Source organism: Onychomys torridus, chromosome 15 (assembly GCF_903995425.1).
Source record: "Onychomys torridus chromosome 15, mOncTor1.1, whole genome shotgun sequence".
Classification (NCBI taxonomy): domain Eukaryota; kingdom Metazoa; phylum Chordata; class Mammalia; order Rodentia; family Cricetidae; genus Onychomys; species Onychomys torridus.
This window is the reverse complement of record NC_050457.1, coordinates 17,021,800-17,042,467: the sequence shown is the minus strand read 5'-3', so window position 1 is coordinate 17,042,467 and position 20,668 is coordinate 17,021,800. Positions and strand designations below refer to the sequence as shown.

At 42.2% G+C, this 20,668-nt stretch overlaps 1 protein-coding gene across 1 annotated transcript in view; it reads left to right on the top strand.

Moving 5' to 3' along the window:
* The window catches only part of Jmy (junction mediating and regulatory protein, p53 cofactor), a 66,128-nt gene extending 50,285 nt beyond the window's left edge, over nt 1–15,843 (top strand). The window contains exons 8-11 of the mRNA XM_036207172.1: nt 5,730–5,825; nt 6,736–7,336; nt 9,080–9,390; nt 14,129–15,843. Of these exons, the coding sequence (XP_036063065.1) occupies nt 5,730–5,825; nt 6,736–7,336; nt 9,080–9,387 (1,005 nt within the window). The 3' untranslated portion in view covers nt 9,388–9,390; nt 14,129–15,843. The remainder of the gene's footprint in view (nt 1–5,729; nt 5,826–6,735; nt 7,337–9,079; nt 9,391–14,128) is intronic.
* Nucleotides 15,844–20,668: the final 4,825 nt, after the last annotated feature.

Below are 20,668 nucleotides of genomic sequence, written 5' to 3'. Positions count from 1 at the left end.
TGTCTGTCTCTTGGAAGTCTGTGGTCTGTATCTGAATGTGGAATATGCAAGCAGACTCCCATGTTTCAGGTGGTCACCAGTGTACACTAGGCTGGGAAAGCGCCTTCATTTGACTGACTCAGCTGGGTCAGGGGGTAAACTTTAGTCATGGAACAGGAGTGTGTAGAGCAGGGGCAGAACGGTATATTCTTAACTCATAGATCTAGGCTTTGTTATCTAAGGTGGAAGATCACACACAAAAAAAAAAAGTCTGTAGCTTTATATTTGCTTTTACTGTGGAGTTTAAAACATGTCTTCTCTTTGTTTTCCTATCTGGAAACCTTGAATGAAGATGATGTAGTGAGTCTGCCTCTGAGACTTAGGAAGAGAGGCCTGGCTTTTGTATCTGTTAATAATTGACTCAGCTAATGTAAGAGCAAGACATGCAAGTGTGCTGTCTTTAATCCTTCACAATTCCTTGTCCCTTGCCATAGTTCATGGAACTAATGTTTATCCAAAGGATCTGTCCTACTACCACCAAGAGACATAGAGTGTATCTGACCTCTCTGAAAGTGTGTTAGGAAACAGGGTGGCTACTCAGGCCTTCTAAAAAGCATTTCCTAATCAATTATGAATCAGTCGCCTGCCCTTCAATCAAACAGTTAATAAAACACCATTTCTGCTGTTCACCCTGCTGCCAAGAATGTTACTTAAGAGTCCTGACACTGTTCAGAGCTTCCCTGTGTACTATCTGTGCTATCTGTCCACACAACTTAAGAGCTGTATTCATGTATGTGTGTGTTAAGCCCACCATGCTAAAGCTAGTATCTGTTATCAAAGTTCCTTCTTGCCCCATATCCAGGTTGTCTTAGATTTGTTCAGTCCACTTCCTAACCCAAACCTCTCTTCTCTTGCTTTCCTAATCTCAAGGGTAGCATCCCACCCCCTGCTTCATCATTGGCCAAATTAGAAAACTTGTATTCTTTCTCACCATGATGATGCTTCATGTTGATTAAATTTGTGTGATATTAGAAGCAAACTTCTGCCCTCTGGGGTTCCCCCACTGTGCTGTAAGTCTGTATTTAAGACCTCCTCCCTCCTTCAATAAACAGCATTCAGCATTCAAAAAAAGAAGAAGAGGAGGAGGAGGAGGAAGAGAGGGTCAAGATCATGATGGGGAAACCCACTAGTTGGAACTCACTGACTCTGTACTGACAGCTCGGGAACCTGCATGGAACTGAACTAGGCCTGCTGAATGTGGGTGACACTTGTGTGGCTTGATCTGTTTGTGGGGTCCCTGGCAGTAGGACCAAGACTTATCCCAGGTACATGAACTGGCCTTTTGGAGCCCATTCCCTGTTTTGGGGTACCTTGCTCAGCCTTGATACAATGGGGAAGGGCTAGGCTCTCCTTCAACTTGGTATGCCAGACTTTGTTGACTACCATGGGAGGCCTTACCCACTCTGAGGAGTGGATGGGGGTAGAGTGGGAGGGAGGTGAGGAGGCAGGAGAAGGGGAGGGAGGGGGAACTGGGGTTGGTATGTAAAATGGAAAAAATTTTAATAAATAAAAAAGTAAAAAAGAAAAAAAATTGTGTGATAATCTCCACTCTAGCTGGGCATAATGCATGCCTGTGAATTCAAGGCCAACCTGAACTATATTGTGAGACCTTGCATCAAAAAAACAAGGGTTGTGGTTCAGTAAAGCCCTGACCTAGCATGAGCTTAAAGAAAAAGGAGGCCAGCCCTGCCCTTTCCTGATGTGTAATGTAGTGTGTAGTTGACTTATAAATCATTACATGAACCAGACCATGGGATTAATTGTTCTTAAACAGTGTCTTTCTTACTATTTTGTTGTTTGGATATTTTAACAAGTTACATGACTTCTTTTAGTGCATGACCTTGAATGGTTTCTTATATGCAAGTCTCACCCGGTCTGTCTTTTTATGTCTGTGTATAAATTTTTTTCTTTCTTTTTTCTTTTTTTTTCTTTTTCTTTTTGGCCAGAGCTGAGGACTGAACCCCGACTAGGAAAATAAAAAGATTTTAGTTTATTGTGAAGTTTCAATTTAACCTCTTGACCAGCAGAGTCTGTCTCAATCGGCTGAAAACCCTTACTGTGTATAATGTATAAAGTGATACATGATCATCATAGAAGAATAAAACAACCCCCAAGAAATGAATTCCAGAATTCATTGTTGCTACTTTTAGCAAGAGGCCTTAATTATGATTTTGAAAGAACTATTAGAATTTTATAGATTCTTTTATGAAGATAGTTGGAAAAGCATTCATCTTTGAGATCAGTGCATTGGGCTGTGAAAAGTAAGTCAGCTGTTGCCTGCTCTCTCACAGCTCCCCTTGCCTTCAGGATGCTGTGGGTCTGGATGTGAGGATGTGAGAAAACTTGGATTTTGTTCACATTTATGTCATCAGTTGTTAAGATTCAGTTTTAGAGTTAAGCAAGTTCATTGCTTATCAGCAGTCCTCTGCTGCTCATTTCTTTATTTCTAAGTATATTTTGTTCCTTTAGGGTTAAGGTTTCATGAAGGTACTGTTTAAGGAAAGTGTTTTTGGTATTTCCTTAATTCTTACATGTTTGTGGCATGTTTTCTTGTTTTCTTTGTAAGAAAAGGACAGGTTAGCCAGACTGTGGTGGTGCACACCTTTAATCCTAGTACCCAGGAGGCAGAGGCAGGCAGATCTCTGAGTTCCAGGCCAGCCTGGTCTACAGAGTGAGTTTCAGGACAGCCAGAGAAACTCTGTTTGAAAATAACAATAACAAAGGGGCAGATTGGCTGTCCAATACAGTCATGACCTCTCCAACAAAATTTTGGAGACACTGTCACTGTATTTTGTAGTATTGATGGAGTAGTGAAGAAGTCTGAAGTCCAGCATACCTCATTGAGTATGGTTTTTCTCATACACATCAATTTTTATTTTTATTTTATTTAGTTTTCTTTTTTTAATTTATTTTTATATGCATTTTGCCTGCATATGTCTGCGAGGGTGTCAGATCTCCTGGAGCTGGAGTTAAAGACAGGTGTGAGCTGCCATGTGGGTGCTGGGAATTGAACTTGAGTCCTTTGGAGGAGCAGCCAGTGCTCTTAACTGCTGAGCCATCTCTCCAGCCCCAGTTTTTGTTTTTAATGGAAAGCCAGTCCTTCATCAGGTAGTGACTGTTTTGCCTTTTTGCTGTTAATCTATTAGATGACTATTTAAAATGTGCCTTGTTTCTGCTCAGTAATCTTAGATTCCTGTTGTCCTCTATATATTTGTTCTTTTCCATTTTGCGGTGGTCATCATTGTTTTGTGTTGCTAGAGACAGGACCCCTGCTCTTAAGCTGTCTCGCTCTTGTGTGTGGTCTTCAGGCGCTGTGTTCAGACATACCTGTAATTGCAGCTTTCGTGTGACAGTCACTGCAGACCACACCGTTTCTTTTTTCATTGTCATGGAATGGGACAAAGATAATCTGAGCATGCTCTGTCTTGTGCTCAGTTATCTCTACCCGAACTTGCCCATGAGGTCCGTGTGCTTTCGTATGTCACCTATGGGAATCTTGTATGTTGTTAACTCTTCTGTCTATATTTGGACATTGATTGCCGGGTTCCCTTTTAGACAACGCTTTTTTCTTGCCCAGACTGACCCAGACTGCACATCCTCCTCCTGCCTCGGCCTGCAAGTGCCGCTTGCTGTACGCCAGTGTGAACCGCTGTAATAGTGTGATGCTTTGCAGTGTTGAACACTCATTCCCTTCAGCAGAGAAGGCTATGTATGGTCTCATTTTCCTCTTCGTCTACATCCACCGTACTGTTGATGTGATAAGGAACAGGGTGTTCAGAGGAATATTCTCAGCTTCTGTGACCAGTTTATCACTAGTGAGAGTTGATGGGTTTCTTAGAGATGGGATGCCTGTTCTGTAGGGAACACTGTCTTATCTTAGATGCTCGTCAGTACTGTTCCTCATTTTAGTCAAAATTTTATTGTATTTGGCAGTGAAGTACATCAAATGTGACTTGAGGTTGATGTCAACATGTTATATTTGAAGACAGCGTTTTCTTCTCAAACTCTGTTTTCTGGTAGTTTTCAAAGAAGGAGGAAAAGTCAGGACTTACCTGATTAGGTTATCTGCCATACTGTAAAGTGACCAACACGACCATGAAGCAGGAGCCTGGCACCGTCTTGTTTGCTAACAGTGGCTTCTGCCTTGTGTCCTTGTCATTCTGGATACAGACTGCTTTAGGTTCTTCCTGAGGTGCTTTTGTTTCCTTAGTGTAAATAAATGTTGTCATTGGATTATATTATCCAAATACCTTTTAGTTTCCTCTTACCTATAGATTACACCTACTTCACCTTTTTACTTTCCATTTTATTTTTTTTAAAGGTAGACTAGACTGGCCTCGTTCACAATCATCTCTCTGTCTTGGCTTCTCAAGTCTTGTAATTACACAAGTACATCACCATGCCTTGGCTGTGTGCATATGTGCACGCGCATGTGGGAGCACACTCAGATGCTAGAGGTCAATATCAGTTGTCTTTCTCAGTCACTCTCCACCTCACCGGTCTGTGACAGGGGTCCCTTTGTACCTGGCTTGGCTAGACTAGCTGGCCAGCAAGCTCCAGGAGTCCCTGTCTGTCACGCCTCCTTCCACACCTGGCTGTTCCAGGCGGCTCCTTGAGGCTCCTGTCTGCAGTCAGCACCTCGCTCCCTGAACCCTCTCTGCTGCTGTTTTTTCTTTTTGTGTTCTGTTTGTTTTCAGACAGGGTCTCTCTACACAGCCCTGTTATCCTAGAACTCACTCTCTAGACCAGGCTGGCCTCCAATTCAGAGATCCTCCTCCTGCCTCTGCCTCCTGAGTGCTGGGATAAAAGGTGTGTGCTGCCACACCCAGCCCACCTCTCACCTTTTTAAAGAAAACAGCGATCTTTATCTTAGGCTTTGATGTCATCATGCAGGGAAGATCCAGTCAGAAGCGTCCTCGTGAGCAAACCTGGGTGGGAGAAGGGGTGAAAGGGTTGTGAGAAGAAGAACCTAAAGTCGGAGTGGATCGGTCTCCTGAGGAGGTGGCTCCAGTGTTGTCTTGTTTCTTTTTTTTAATCGGGGTGCTTCACGAGTGTCTGGTCAGCCCTGAGCAGGGGCCTTGCTAATCTTACTCTCTCAGTCCAGTTTTGGTACATGTGCCGTTGACGTGAAGACTCAAGCTTTGACAATTAAGCAGAGAAGTAATAACCCTTTTCCCACCTAGAAAGTCTTTTCATTTGTTTAACTAAAATATCTGACAAATGAGGTTTGTTATATAACTTAGAGGTGATCGAGCAATAAGGAGAAAGTTAGAACGTCAGTGTAGATAACTACTGCCTGCAGGGTGGTGTAAGCCACATGATTCATGAATAGTGTTTGAAGTGTGTTTTTCCTAGCCTTTGAACACTCAAGTACTGATGTGGTGGTTGCTGTTTTTATTTCAAAACTCACTTATATTTGAGTTAGTTGAATGTGAAGACCAGAAGTCCTTATTACTGAAATTGTTTCAGCCCCGACCCCTGAGGCACTAAGCAGTGTTCAGCTTAGAAAAAGTTTCATTGAACTCCATGGGGCCAGTGGGAACTTAACAGGGAGTATAGTGGTTTCATTGTCAAAGGTTTTGTCTAATGAATCAGTGTCTTCATCATTTGTTGAACGTGTTGGGGAAATCTTCTCTTTCCTTTTCCCTTGTGGAAAGGTACAATGTAATGCAGTTTCTTCTTTTTACCAGAAGAGAGAGAAATTCCATGATGAAGAGGAAAGGAAAAGTGCCTGGGTTAGCCAGGAGAGACAGAGGACCCTGGACAGACTCCGGACATTTAAGCAGGTAATAGAAACACACTCTGTTGATGGATTTTCGTTGGTTTTCGGAGAGTGCCACAGTACTCCTATTATAAGATTTCAGGAGTACAAAGAATGGAGCGTGTCAAAAAAGCCTGGATTCTTTTGGATAAAAAGAAAATAATGTCGATACTACAAAAACACTTCATTGCATTCTCCCCCTTCTATCATTATGTATACAGTGTTCTGTGTGCATGTATCCCTGCAGGCCAGAAGAGGGCGCCAGATCTCAATACAGATGGTTGTGAGCCACCATATGGGTGCTGGGAATTGAACTCAGGATCTCTAGAAGAACAGCTGGTGTTCTTAACCACTGAGCCATCTCTCCAGCCCTCAACTTTTTTTTATATAAGTATTTGAAAATAAACAGTAGTAGTTTTTTTAGCTTCCTGCTAAGTACCAGTAATATATATTTAATACTGCTTGTCTTGAGTTTTAGATACTTTTTTTTTTTCCATTGAAGACTTAAAGTCATGTGGCTGGTTTTCCTGCTTGTTTGTGAGATTGGTCTTGTTGTATATAGCCTTGGCTAGACTGGAAAGTATGTAGACTAGGCTGGCCTCAAATTCAGTTATCCACCTGCCTCTGTCTCTTGGACGCTGGAATTAAAGGCAAGTGTACCGCAAAGCCTAGCACATGTGTTTTTAAGTAGTTGGCTTAATTGGGTAAGAGGGAACAAGGCTTAGCATATTTGATATCGGATAATAATTGTTTGAAAGGTATTGAAAGTTGAGGCACAGGTATTCTAGTTTTTCTGGCTGTCTTTTTTCCTATACCTTGGAAAAAGTCATAGAAGAGACAAAATAATAACGTTCAGTTAAAGGAAGAAATAACTAAGTATTTATTGGCAAGTTATTTTAATATACTATACTCATACAGTAACTTTGATATTTTAGAGGTACCCCGGGCAGGTTATCCTTAAATCAACCAGATTAAAGGTGGCTCATTCGAGAAGAAGAAATACAGCAAGTCCTGTGGCCTGTGAGGAGCAGTGTGACTCTCTCCCAGGAGTGCAGCAGGGAGAGGACAAAGCAGAGGTGGGGGAAGCGGGGAGCCAGCTGGGGCCTTCACAGACAGCAGAGCCTCGGAGCCTTGTTCACCCGGAAGACACGCCATCAGTACAACTTGAAGCCACCTCGTTACCTCCCAGTGCTGTTACCTCTGAACTGCCTCCCCCCTCATCACTTCCACTCTTGACTAGTGATCTCAAAGCATGTAATGCTACTGCAGATCCACTCCCCGCCTCTCTGCCTCCAGCACCCCCCCCCCCCCCCCCCCCCCCCCCGCCTCCACCCCCACCTCTGCCTGTTGCAAAGGACAATGGTGCCACCACCACTTCAGAGACACTGGAGAAAGATACACTTGGCAAGGAGGGCCATGAGAAGAGGATCCCAAAGTCAGCCAGCGCCCCGTCAGCACAGCTCTTGGACAGCAGCCAGCTGGTTAGTGCCCGCAAGAAGTTGAGGAGGACTGCTGAGGCTTTGCAGAGGAGGAGAGGTGAGTGGGCCGCACCTGCCCCTCGGGGACCTGGTGCACCGAGTTCTGCCTTGCAAAGCCTAAAAAGAGTGGTTTTGAACATTATTTGATAGCAAACAGGCATTCAAGGTCACAGCAGAGGAGGATTCTTTCTTACTCCCAGCAAGTGTTTGCAAATACATGCCTTCTCTTGAGCTATTAGGCATGTTTTAAAATATTCAAGTGACATTTGACCTGTTTGTTAGGCAGCACTTTTCATGTTAGGAAAAACAACTGATTTGTTTTTTAAGAAATTATTTATTTATTTTTATTTTATGTGCGTTGGTGTTTTGCCTGCATGCATGGCTGTGTGAGGGTGTCATACCTTGGAGTTACTGACAGTTGCTGGGATTGAACCTGGGTCCTCTGGAAGAACAGTAGGTACTCTTAACCACTGAGCCATCTCTCCAGCCCCACAAATGTGATTTTAACTTGAATGGAAAACTGTTTCTGACTGGGGAGTCTAGCTTAGTGATGGAGCTCATTTGTTACTGATGGTGATGATGATAGTGATGGAGCTCGTGCTATTGATGATAAGGATATCATTGTAAGACAGGGTGTGAAGCCATTAACAAGATCATATAGGTTTGTATTGAAAACTTAAGAGAGTTCTTCATACAAAAAGACAAGAAGAGCAGGATGTTATGTGTAATTTATCACATGTCCACTATGCCTTAATACAGTTATTTCTAAAAATAACATTTTCTTTACCTTTGAGAGACTTTTAGTTTGCATGGGGCAAATAATACTGAGCATCCTTGCATATTACATATTAATCTGAGAATATTCAGTGAGTTATTTCATATTACAATCTGAATAGAATCTCACATGTGAAATAACTAAATGAAAAGGCACAGTGATGGGGCTAGAGAGATGGCTCAGGGGTTAAGAGCACTGGATTCCCAGCAACCACATGGTGGCTCACAACCATCTATAATGAGATCTGGTGCAAGCAGATCTTCTGGCCTGCAGGGACACATGCAGGCAGAACGTTGTATGCATAATAAATAAATAATAAAACATTTTTAAAAAAGAAAAGGCACAGCGACAGTGAAACAACATTAAATCATGTGTATGTGTGTGTGTATGTGTGTGTGGTGTATGAGTGGTGTATGCATATGCACTCAGTTTTTCATGTTGAGCCAGGGTCAATTTGAGGGTCTTCCTCAGCTGCTCACTGCCTTACTTTCTGAGACAGCCTCTCTCCCTGAACCTGGAGCTCACCGTTTCAGATTGACTAGCTAGCCAGGAACTCCACCTGTCACATATACCTCCCAAGTACTAGAATTATAGGTATGCACCACTGTGTCCAGCTTTTATATGGGTGTTGGTGTTGGGAATTTGAACTCAGATCCTCATCTTCCAGCTCCAATTTAAAAAAAAAAAAAAGGCCATGGTGGCGCATGCCTTTAATTCCAGCACTCAGGAGGCAGAGGCAGGTGGATCTCTGTGAGTTCAAGGCTAGCCTGGTCTACAGAGCAAATTTTAGGCAGCGAGAACTACACACAGAGAAACCCTGTCTCCAAAACTAATTAATTAATTAATTTAAAAATGTAACCAGTCGCTGTCTTACTTTGGGTTGGTGGTGGTTGTGCAATATGGGGTCCTTTGAGTATCTCACTTATCGTATCAAGACCATCTCCCAGCTTGTATTGGAGGAGGTCACAGAGTTTGACTTTAAATATAGTTATCCTAAACTCTGATTGTTTCTTTTGTTTTCCAAAGTGAGTTCCCCCATGGATGAAGTGTTAGCATCCTTGAAGCGTGGTAGTTTTCATCTGAAGAAGGTTGAACAGCGGACTCTGCCTCCTTTTCCTGACGAAGATGATAGTAATAATATCTTGGCGCAGATAAGGAAAGGGGTGAAATTGAAGAAGGTTCAGAAGGAAGTTTTGAGAGAATCCTTCACACTTCTGCCTGATACAGACCCTTTGACCCGGAGCATCCATGAAGCTCTCAGAAGAATTAAAGAAGCGTCCCCCGAGTCGGAGGATGAGGAGGAGGCTTTACCTTGCACAGACTGGGAGAACTAGCAGGTAAATGGCCTGCTGTCTTTAGCAGCATGAGACAGGGAACCCAGCTTTTACGTCAGTTAGCTGGTGAGCTCCAGCATGGTTTGTTGGGTCTGTGGCCTGTTCATTATATTTAGAGTGTGGGTAATAGATATGTGAATTCTGGGTTTTAACTCAAAAACATTCTCTTATTTCCACCAGGATATTTGATTTGCTCAGTGCCTTTTTTTTTTTTTTTTTTTTTTAAATCCTGTCCCTTTATACAGCAGTCCCTCATGTTCGTGATGAATGAGGTGGGTATGTTTCCAGAGGTCACATTCTGTATTGGTTTCTATCATCGTTGGAGTGGTTTTCTTTCTTGTATGCACCTTTGCAGGTGGGTCTGTCTGTGTCCAGGCACTTCTGGAACTCTTTATGCCTCTCTTGCCATCATGGTATGCATCATACCTGGCCAGGAATGTTTTGTTCTTTTATTTCTGTTTTTAATTGTATGTATGTGGGTGTAGAGACCAGAAAAGAGCATTGGATCCCCTTGGAAATGGAGTTACAAGTTACAGGCAGTTGTGAGCCCCCAGCGTGCTAGGAACCCATTTCAGTTCCTCTTGCAGAGTACCAAGAACTCTTAATCATTAAGCCGTTTCTTCACCCCCAGAAAGTACCTTTAAAAGGCAATGGCCATGTATATGTTTTTTTTTTCTATCTCACTCATTAAAAATACCTACAGCATAGTTTTGTTCCAAGTAAAGAGACAGTCTTATTTTTAATCTTGACAGAAGTCTTTTTTTTTTTTTTTTTCTCCCCAGAGCTGAAGACCAAACTGAGGGCCTTGCGCTTGCTAGGCAAGCGCTCTACCACCGAGCTAAATCCCCAGAAGTCTTTTTAACTGAACTACTTAAATTAGGCATATTGAATTTTGATCCTTACTTAGCTGGCTGTATACATAGCTTTATAAATACTTAAAACTATGCAGTCATACTACTGTTCCTTTGTCGTCTATAATAAACATTATAGCTATGTTTATAAACACAAACATCTTGAGTCCCTGCACAGTAAGATTGTTTGGTTACACGTATGCATTCTAACACTTGCGGTCTGCTGCATCTCTCTTCTTGTTTAAGATGGGGTCTCACCGTGTGGCTATAGCTGGTCTAGCACTGGATATATAGCTCAGGCTAGTCTTTGCCTCCTTTCTTCCCACTTGCTCTCTGTCTCCCTGAGTGCTGGACCACCAAGCCCTCTGCTGCTTTTAAATGTACAAATGGCACTATGTTAAAAGAGTAAAGAAAGCGATTAAGGCATATGCTGTGAGTTACGTAGTAAAAGGATTGGCAGTGCTTTCAGCTGAAATAAGATAGCAAAATGTGCAGAGCATGTAATGTGTTCTGGTCTCTGATAGGCTCCATAGAATTGAGCTAAAAACAAGACTACCAGACTAGCTGTGCAGTTCTGCAATACCCCTGGGCAGTGTTCAGGAGGTGGAGGCAGAGGGATCGTGACTTTGAGACCAGCCTTGATTACATAGCAAAACTCCATCTCAAAACAAAAATAGTAAAGCAAACCCCAAAGAGGGAACACTCTTTCTAGCGGGGATATAAAAAGATAGCTTATTTTTCACACCTGGGCACGGTGGCACACATCTTTAATCCCAGTACTCAGAGGCAGAGGCAGGAAGATCTCTATGAGTTCAGTCCAACCTGGTCTACACAGTGATCTTTAGGACAGCCAAGACTACAGAGAGACCCCATCTCAAGGGGGTGGGGAGATAGCTTATTTTTAAATGATTTTCTAGCAGGGATATAGCCAGGATAATTATCTTTGGGTGGGGGGGGGGGGTGTACAGTGATCCCTGATCATGTATGATCTTAAGAGTAGCTGAGGGACTTACTAAAAAGTGTGGATTCCTGTCTTTGACTCCGAATCAAGTGGCTATTTAATGTATACAAGTATGCATGGATTTTGAAGACTTGGCACAGTAAATGTGAACTAGGCAAATACAGCATTACTACTAAAAGCACTTTCACCTTTTCCTTTTGGGCCTAGGACATGAGGGAATGTTGTCAGGAACCTCTTTCCATCAGCATCTGTCTCAAGCTTTACACGCAAGGCTTACAGTGACATTCTCTGTAATACGTGGTTGTATATTTCTCCCTTGGTTCAGCCACTGTTGACTGACTGGTGTTTTCCTATATTGCTGTTCTGTGCGGAGGTCCTAATGTTCAGTCATCTTGCTTTCTGTATAGGAAAACACTGGTATTCACTTTTCTCCGAGAAGTGGAGAGGAGAGAAGTGTCAGGACTTCTAACTAGTGGGCTGATGCTCAGAGACTCAGGTGGTCTCCCGAGGGTCTTCTCCACAGTGGAGGGACACTTGCAGATCAGCTCCCTCTTTACCATTCTCGGCCCTGCTGTGCTGTCTCCTGCGCATAGCTTCGCTCTCTTGATTTTTGTTTGTTGGTTTTTCGAGACAGGGTTTCTCTTGTTTATCTTTGGAGCCTTGTCCTGGAACTCACTCTGTAGCCCAAGCTGTCCTTGAACTCACAGACACCCGCCTGCCTCTGCTGGGGACTAAAGGTGTGCATTGCCGTCACATCTGTCTGCTTGTAGCTTCTCCTACCACTTAACCCTGTATCTCACTCAGTCACTACTGATGGCCGCCCCTCTCATGCTTCGTTCTTGGACTACAGCTGCTCAGCTCAGCATTTATTTCCATGCTGTCTTCTCCATCCCACTGGGTCATGTCATTCTGGGTAACCCAGCTGAAGTGTGATGGATATGTTTGGGTACTGATGGAATGTGAGGGGCTGACAGTTCTTACAGTGTTGAAAGAAACCAGGAAACACTCAGCAGACGTATGACCTGGCCCCGTCAAAGTTGAAAAGATGAATACTGTGTGTCCTGCATCCTCCTCCTGTGAGACTCTCTGGAAATAGCTGTGGCTAACAGTGTCCCTAAGTAGCTTTTGAAACACAAGAAAAAATATATCTATCTCAAATTTGTAAGTATAACAATGGAAAGAGAATGTGAGGCACACACAAATGTCTTTTTAAGAAAACTGGTGGTAGCGTATGCCTTAAATCCCAGCACTTGGGAGGCTGAGGCAGGTGGAACTCTGTGAGTTCGAGGCCAGCCTGGTCTACAGAGTGAATTCCAGGACAGTTAGGACTGTTACACAGAGAAACCCTGTCTCGAAAAATCAAAACAAAAAAAAAAAAGAAAGGAAAAAAAAAAAAAAGAAAACTGATGGCGGTCCTGTTTCATAGGTAAGAAGGGATATGTGGAATGGATTTTACCAATTTTTATATGACAGAGGGCCAAAATAGTACCTTTCAATATGTAGATGCCATAAAATTGTGAAATAGGTTACTGCTGTGCACTCATCCATTCTAGGTACTAAGGGTTCAAAACCCAGGCTTTGATTCCGATTCAGTCTTTATGTTGTATTTCCCTTTTTTTTTTTTGTTTTTTTGTTTTGTTTTGGTTTTTGTTTTTCAAGACAGGGTTTCTCTATGTAGCTTTGCACCTGTCCTGGATCTCACTCTGTAGACCAGCCTGGCCTCGAACTCACATAGATCTGCCTGCCTCTGCCTCCCTAGTGCTGGGATTAAAGGCGTGCACGGTGTATGTTGTATTTCCTAGTAGCACATCTTAGTGAAATATCCTATCAAAACAAAAATGTGCTTATTGGAAAACTATTTTGTTTGAGTTTTTTAATCTAAAAGCTAGAAAAGATATTTTCTCAGTCACACTGGCGGCTGTATTTCAAGTACTCAGTGCCATTCATACTTCATTGAAGCGGATAAAACAGCAGGAGAATGGTGCTTTTTGTTCATGTGTATTTAAAGAATGGTTTTTATCCTTCTAAAGGGTCAGTTAGTAAAGACAGTCTTTGATGTTTAAAAACAACCATTTAATAGGTCTTATTGGGTCAGCGGTTTGTAAAACATAATAAATACATACTCTGACATAAAGTATTATTAGCCTAAGGGTAATAGAAATTAAAGTGAACCTGTAGCTGGAACCCACCCGGGCCTGTAGCCACTCAGACCCAAGTAAATACACAGATACTTACATTACTTATAAACTGTATGGCCGAGGCAGGCTTCTTGCTATCTAGTTCTTATGTCTTAAATTAACCCATTTCTATTCATCTAAAAGTTGACACATGGCTTGTGGCTTACCGGTATTTTTACATCTTGCTTCCTTTGTGTCTGGCTGCCAACTCCTGACTCCGCCTTCCTGTTCCCAGAACTCTCCTCTCTGCTTATCCTGCCTATACTATACTTAACTGCCTGGCTACTGGCCAATCAGCATTTTATTTATCAACCAAATCAGAGCAACACACTCAGAGCATCCAGAGCGATGTCCACAGCATGAACCTGACACTCTGATTAGTGATCAGCATTAGTAGAGAGAGGATGGCTCAGCGGTTAAGAGCACTGGCCACTCTTCCAGAGGCCTGTGGACAAGTCCCAGTGTCTGCATGGTAGCGGTCACAGGGGATCCGACACCCTCTTCTGGCCTCCATAGGCACTGCAGGAACATGGTGCATATACATTCCTGGTCAAACACTCACAAAAAAAAAAAAACTAATTAAAAAAAATTCATAGACATTTTTTGAAGGAAATCCTATACCATTACAGATGACTGTTAAAAGAAAAAAGAATTCGTTGCAGATATTTCAAAAGGTATGAGAGAACAAATATCTACCCTACCTGTAAGAGGCATTTTGTTTTAACACATTGTATTATTTTGTTTACAAACAGGTGACTTAACAGAAAGCAGAAAAATACCCATGGATGAAGACTGGCTCTGATTCTTTTGGGAAAAGCTCTTGTTCCCATAATTGGATTCCATTAGATCCCGAGTATATTGGCAAAGTGGTGTGAAAAAAAGGAAGCACAATTGGAGGATATTACTGTTGAGTCACTCTCACGGGTAGTAGTGACGTCACTTTTATATGTGCAATGTTCCTGACTGCCATGAGAAGGCCTCCTGGAGACGGCTGTTTCATACACACTTTCTCTTCCCATCCACCCATCCTAAGCTCATAGTGGCCAGTTATGCAGTTATCATAGGGTCACTGTGATTAGAAGACCACTGGGTTCTTCTGTGTGAGCTGCTTTGGGATTCATCTTTCAGTGAACTGAGAAGATAGTTGCTGAAGCACAGCTGCTTCCACATCAGCTTCTAGAAATAGAGTGACATGCTGAAAAAGACATTCATCATGGTAGTTACAGTCAGGAATTACAAGAAAACAACATGGAATGCACTTACAATTTCCACATTTCATCTCCAGAGGAGGTGTTCAGTGTCTGAGAAGCCATTGGAGATATACCATTAATGTGTTCACCAAAACATGGCACATTTAACAAGGCATATTTTTAAGAGGCCACAGTCTTACATTTTGTAAGAGTTTGAAGTTAAAATCTCCATGCTTTTAAAATAGCATTTCATAATTCTGAATTTAGAATAGTTTGAATTTTATGTGCACCCTGTTTATGAGAAGCAATGCTTCGTAATTTGATAATGTTTCAAATTATTTTTAGTGTTTTTGTTTGAACTACTGCTTGATTACTGTAACTCATGACTTTTCCTATTGAGAATCAAAATCAGGATTCAACAGTAGGGATACAGATTACAACTCTTTGTATCATGCACCAGTTTTAAGTTTTTATGTTATACTCCATGGTGAAGAGCATGTGTTCAGGAAAGGTCCAGAAGGTAGCCAGTCCCGAAATCCTCCAGCTGGCATTTTACCGTTTGCTTCTGCTACACACATATGTAGTTCTAGTGCTGGCTTAGCTGTGTCTTAAAGGGTCCATTTATGAATGGAGCTGGCATGGATTGTCATTGGGATTATGTGGACATGCATGAAGGTAGATATGCTGGAACCAGTTTACAGCACGCTGAGTGTGTGCTAATGATGAACAGATAGATCTTGGCCTTATGGAGGGATAAAATACCAAAAAGAACTTCATTCCTAGGAAGTTCTTCCCCAGCTTAGCCCAGAAACTACCTTGAAGTGAGAGCAGCTCGGTGTCCACCAATGGTTTCCTCTAGAAACACAGCTTGCCTTCTTGTCATTTTTAAGAGATAATTTTCTTTAATTATGGAAAAAAAATTCTGGTAACAGGTTAAAGTAAACCAAATCTTTGCACTTAAATATTTGTAGCATGTTTGTTGACGAGACTGGGAGCTTCTGTAGCATTTATTTAGATACTGGGTTTTGTCCTAACACAGTCATACATCTTGTCCAGAACAATGAAAACAGCTGATATAGACCTCACCCCAGGATGATATGTGGGTCCTTTAGACCCACAGTAAAGCGTCAGAATGTGTTTAGCCCAGAGTCATTGGCTAGATAAAGTATTTAAAATAAAATGTTTGAAAAATTGCCAAGTTTTCAAACTTCCTAGAAGTCATCCATCGTTTATACATTTCTAATATTAAAGATCCACACATTGGTATTTTATATATCTAGTTGTTGTATTTACTTTTGAGACCAGGTCTTGCTATGTAACCCTGACTGGCTTGGAACTCCGCATGCAGACTGGATTTGCAGCATCTACCTGCCTCTGCCTCTCCAGTGCTGGGATTACAGGTGGGTGCCAAGATGGTTGGCTCCATCTTTTTCTGTTTTTAAAGGTTCGTTTTTTAAATTAAATTATGTTCACAGAGGCTCTTGCCTGGAGCTAGATTTACAGACCCCTCACGTGGTTGCTGGGAATCAAACTTGGATCTTCTGAAGGAGCAGTGCATGCTCTTAATCCCTGAGCTAGCTTTTTGGCCCTCCCTTTTTTTTTTTTTTTTTTCTTTAATTTTAGGAAAATGTGGACTATAATGTTAAATTAACAATAGCTGCTGGGTTGTAATCAATTTTAGCACCAAACTCCTGGCCTTCTAGGTGGGGATGCATGAGATCAGGAGCAGCTCTAAGCACATACTGTCATAGCTCTTCAGGAGTGACTCAGTCTTGACAATCCATGACTACAGCATGAAGCCTTCAGCCCATTTTCAAGCAAATGATTTTCGCCCAACATGCTGGTCCCCTCAGGACTCTAGTTCCTGTCCTGGGGTGTGGCTGAGGGGTCACCTTGTGTCCTTCTGTAGCGCTGCTTCCTAGCCCCCAAGAGAAGATTCCTTACATGATAAAATCACACACCAGTGGAGTTATTCACAATAATACAATTAAAATAACTAGTGTACAGGTGTTCAACAGATCACTAGATGGAGCCTCATTAACTTCAAGTGGATTGAGAGCCCCAGAAAAATGATAAGAAGGATGGTAGGCTTTTCTCCCCCTCCTCTGTTAGTTTCCTAGACACTTATTAAAACAAGGGCCTTTGGCTGGGTTTTGGATGACCTCAGCAGACCAGATGTGATGAGCTCTGGCCTTCACAGCACATTCATGTTTAGTTGTCATGGTGCTCACAGTCAATGCTTCTGAGTCTCAGTCTGCTTAGACAGTTAGACTTCTGCTGGGTCATTCTATATCCACAGACCCTGCTTGTTTGTGCTGTTCCCAGATAGAGTAGACTGAAGACAGGAAACTAGTAGATGACTTGGGGATGCTTAGCCTAGTGTTATTGTTCATACTTGAACGTCAGTTTCAAATATTCCCTTAATACAACCAAAATTGTGTATAATAGCCAGTGTAGTATGTATTGAAAAAGCTATCAGTGATGATGTCAAGTCCTAATTGTTTTTTAGCAGTAAGAGATTGCTGGAGAATGAGGACTGTAGGGGATAAGCAATGACCTTATTTTAAGAGTGCTTTATAGGGGTATGGAGTTCATGAAAACAATCATTCCTAGGGGTTCATTGTGCACTTAAATTATTTTTCCCCGAGACAGGGTTTCTCTGTGTAGCCCTGGCTGTCCTGGAACTCACTCTGTAGAACCAGGCTGGCTTTGAACTCAGGGATCCACCTGTCTCCGCCTCGAGTGCTGGGACTAAAGGTGTACACCACAACACATGATGCAAATCTCATTTTTAAAAAGATACTGGTGTGGTGGCCTTTCCTATAATGAACACTTCGTTGAGTCTACAAAGTGTGTGTTGGGGAGGATTCTCTTCTACAAATCTGAATGTAGAACAGTACGTGGTGCCACAGTATGTCCTGGAATGGGCTCGGTTGCACAGTGTATCATAGACACTACACTAAGACTCTAAAACCCAGTGGGCTGCAGCCTCCTAGGCAGCATCTGAGTCGCACAGGGACACACACAGGGATGCAATTGCATTCTCTCTTTTCCTTGGCACTTCTGTTTGAAACTCATTCACAGGGTTTATTGGTATTTATTTAAATCAGTGCTTCTCGCATGGCTTTGTCATACGCCCATCTCCAGAAACCAAGCTGCGCAGTGCAGTGACTTTGGGTCTTTAGCCGACCTATCAGGGAGTTTTGAGGTTATATATTGCCAGGTAAAACAATAACTAAAAATTCTGAGCAACTGCAGAACGTTTCAGACAGTTGCATACAGCTTAAGACAGCCGTTTGACAGGAAGCGGAGACCTTGAATTTTTCCTCGTTTTTTGCACTGAATATAAATTAAATGATTATATAAAGCTAAATGTGCATATTGATCATTTAACTTGTGCTTGGTGATGCCAGTGACCATCAAGACATTTTAGAAGGAAGAGAGGTGAGAAAGTAGAGTAGAGGCACCTTACTGTTGAGCACACAGCATTTGTGTCTTGCTACTGAGCACAGCAGTAGTCACGTCTGAACTTCCCTTTTTTGTTAAAGCACATGAACATTCTGCCTAATTGCTTTGCAAAATGAAGCAATGGCATTTTTATTCTATAAATATAAATAAATGTAACTTAAAAAGTTTTCATACAAAATGAGTTTGTATCATTGTTGTGTATTTAAGCAGAAGCTTCTAAAAGTGGGAGGCTGTCCTGATCCAGAGAGAGAGAGAGAGAGAGGAGAGAGTGAGAGTCTTAAATGTTCCTTGAGTTATGTTAAAGATGTTCTTATTTTAAGTTTTCATTTTGCCCACAGTGAACGTACAACTTGGCATTTGTATGACTGAATTCCAAATTTAGAAATGTCCCATCTCTTCAAAGCACATTTATTGGGTTACTACAAGGCGTGTATAGAAAATACCTCTGAGGTTTGACATGATAAGCATTCATAGATGCTGTTTCACACTGACTTGAAAGCAGTCATTTGTTTTGAGAGGAAGGGAACATTTCATTTCTTATGTGTTTGTTTTTGTAGATTCAGTGGCTCAGTTTGGGGCAGTGAAAGTGTATGTAGGAAAGACCCTGAGAAATTGAAAAGCAAAGGCATGTGTGTTGAGTTGTAACAGGAGAAAACATTTTTACTTGCATGTAGTATAGTTACTATCAAAGGGTGTAATGCGCTGTTCTAGGTTTCTCATGCAACACCCGTTGTCTTTACTCCAAAGTCTTTGCAGTTACCAGTGACATTCATTCCCTTTCTTGTGATTTCCTTGCATTTCTGTGATGTTACAAAGGTTGGACAGTGCATCCCTTAACAGTGACATACAATGTCTTTGACACAGCCCCACTGCCGTGTTGAATCGCTCTCTGTACTGTATGATTGCCAAGTGTGAAACCCTAATATGTAGTTTATTGGGAAACAGAAGGCTGCAGAGCACTTTGCATGAGCAAAGCCCATGGGGCTAAAGAAACTGACACTTCTTTTTACCTGCTTTGGGTAAGTGAAATTACAGTGGCACACTGACTCAGCACTCTTAGCTGTGTGCAATGTCATAAAGGCAGAAGCAAACACTAGTGACTGCCTGGCTTTCCCACCATTATGTTCAGTGGACTGTCTGCAGCGTACTGTAAACGCCATCTCTTGCAAATTTATATACTTAAATATGCTCAGTTAACGTTCTAAAGTATTAAAGATACAGAGAAAATACTAAGCAGGCATTTATAGCAATACTATGAGATCTCCAATAATTGTTTGGACTTGCCTTTCGCTATTTAGTGCAACCTTTCTGCATTGTAATTGTTGCGTTGCTCTTTTCCTTTTTTACATTTCACACTCCTGACTTCAGAGTTAAGTACTTGCTCACCCAATATTGCACTCACCTTTCTCTTATTGTACATGCAATGTAACAACACACAGTTTTGGTGCTTAACAATATTCTTTTTTTCTTTAATAAAGGATATTTATTTGAATTAACTTGATTGTTTAAATACATTGGCGTTATTTTCATTTCAAAAAGGAGCATACCAATATCGCACGTTTTTAGTAGTACTTGTTATACTAGTTATTTCCTAATGATACTTTGACTACGACCCTGACAGCATGGCAGGGAAACGGGGAAACCTTGTGTTGAGCTTGCTTTCTCCTTTTCATTCAGTACAGGTAACCAGGGGATGTGTCCCCACATTCACATTGAAAACACCCTCGTGGATATTTCCAGTGCTGGGTTTCCATGGCAACTCTAAGTCCAGTAAAGTTGATGATTCAAGGCTAACCACCACAGCTCCGTAGAACCTGATCCATGGGCTATCCACGGCTGCCTCGCTGCTTCCCTGAATGCTGTTGTGAGCTGTTTTCATGACAGAGCTGTTTGTTATATGTGCTGTCTGCACACATATAGCATGAGTTATATGTACACACGTATGTGTACATATGTACACAACTTGAACATGTTTTCCAAAACTTGGGGATCTTTAAATGCCTTCATTTCAGGAGTTTGTTCATGATCGTCTGAATTGAGAGAAATTGGCTTCAGACTTGGAAATTGCTAACTAGAGGCCAGCAGACACTGGCCAGTTTCTGTCAGCAGAGTTTAATAGCGTGAACAGGTGAAAAGCTACTCCTCCCCCAGGGCATGGATGGTGGATTGGCAACAGATGTTTTGTGTAATGGAATGCCAGTCTCTGTCAGACCTGGGGGTAGGAGTCTGAGGCAGCAGATAGGAGTCGAGCTGCCTGGACTACAGCCCTGCATACAGCCTTGCTGTGGTTTCTGGGGTCAGGCTTGTCCAGTGGGTGGCAGTTCCCCATAAATGGATCTCCTCGCTCTGGAACAAAGATCCAGACCTGTGATAGACCAGGTTTTCTAGCCATTCACATTCCTCTCTTAATCATCTGCTCTCCCCCAGGCCAGGCTGTGACTCTTCAGACAGGGGTTAGCTCCTGTCACACACAGGGCTCATCTCTATAACCGTTGAGCTCCCTAAAACTATCAGAAGAGGCAGTCATGTGCTGTGCCCGGCACCTGGAAGGTTCGCTTGACTGCCTGACTTAACTTTCTCATCTAAGCTTTGGAAACACCTGGATGCAGGCCCGCCTACTGCCCAGCCCATACC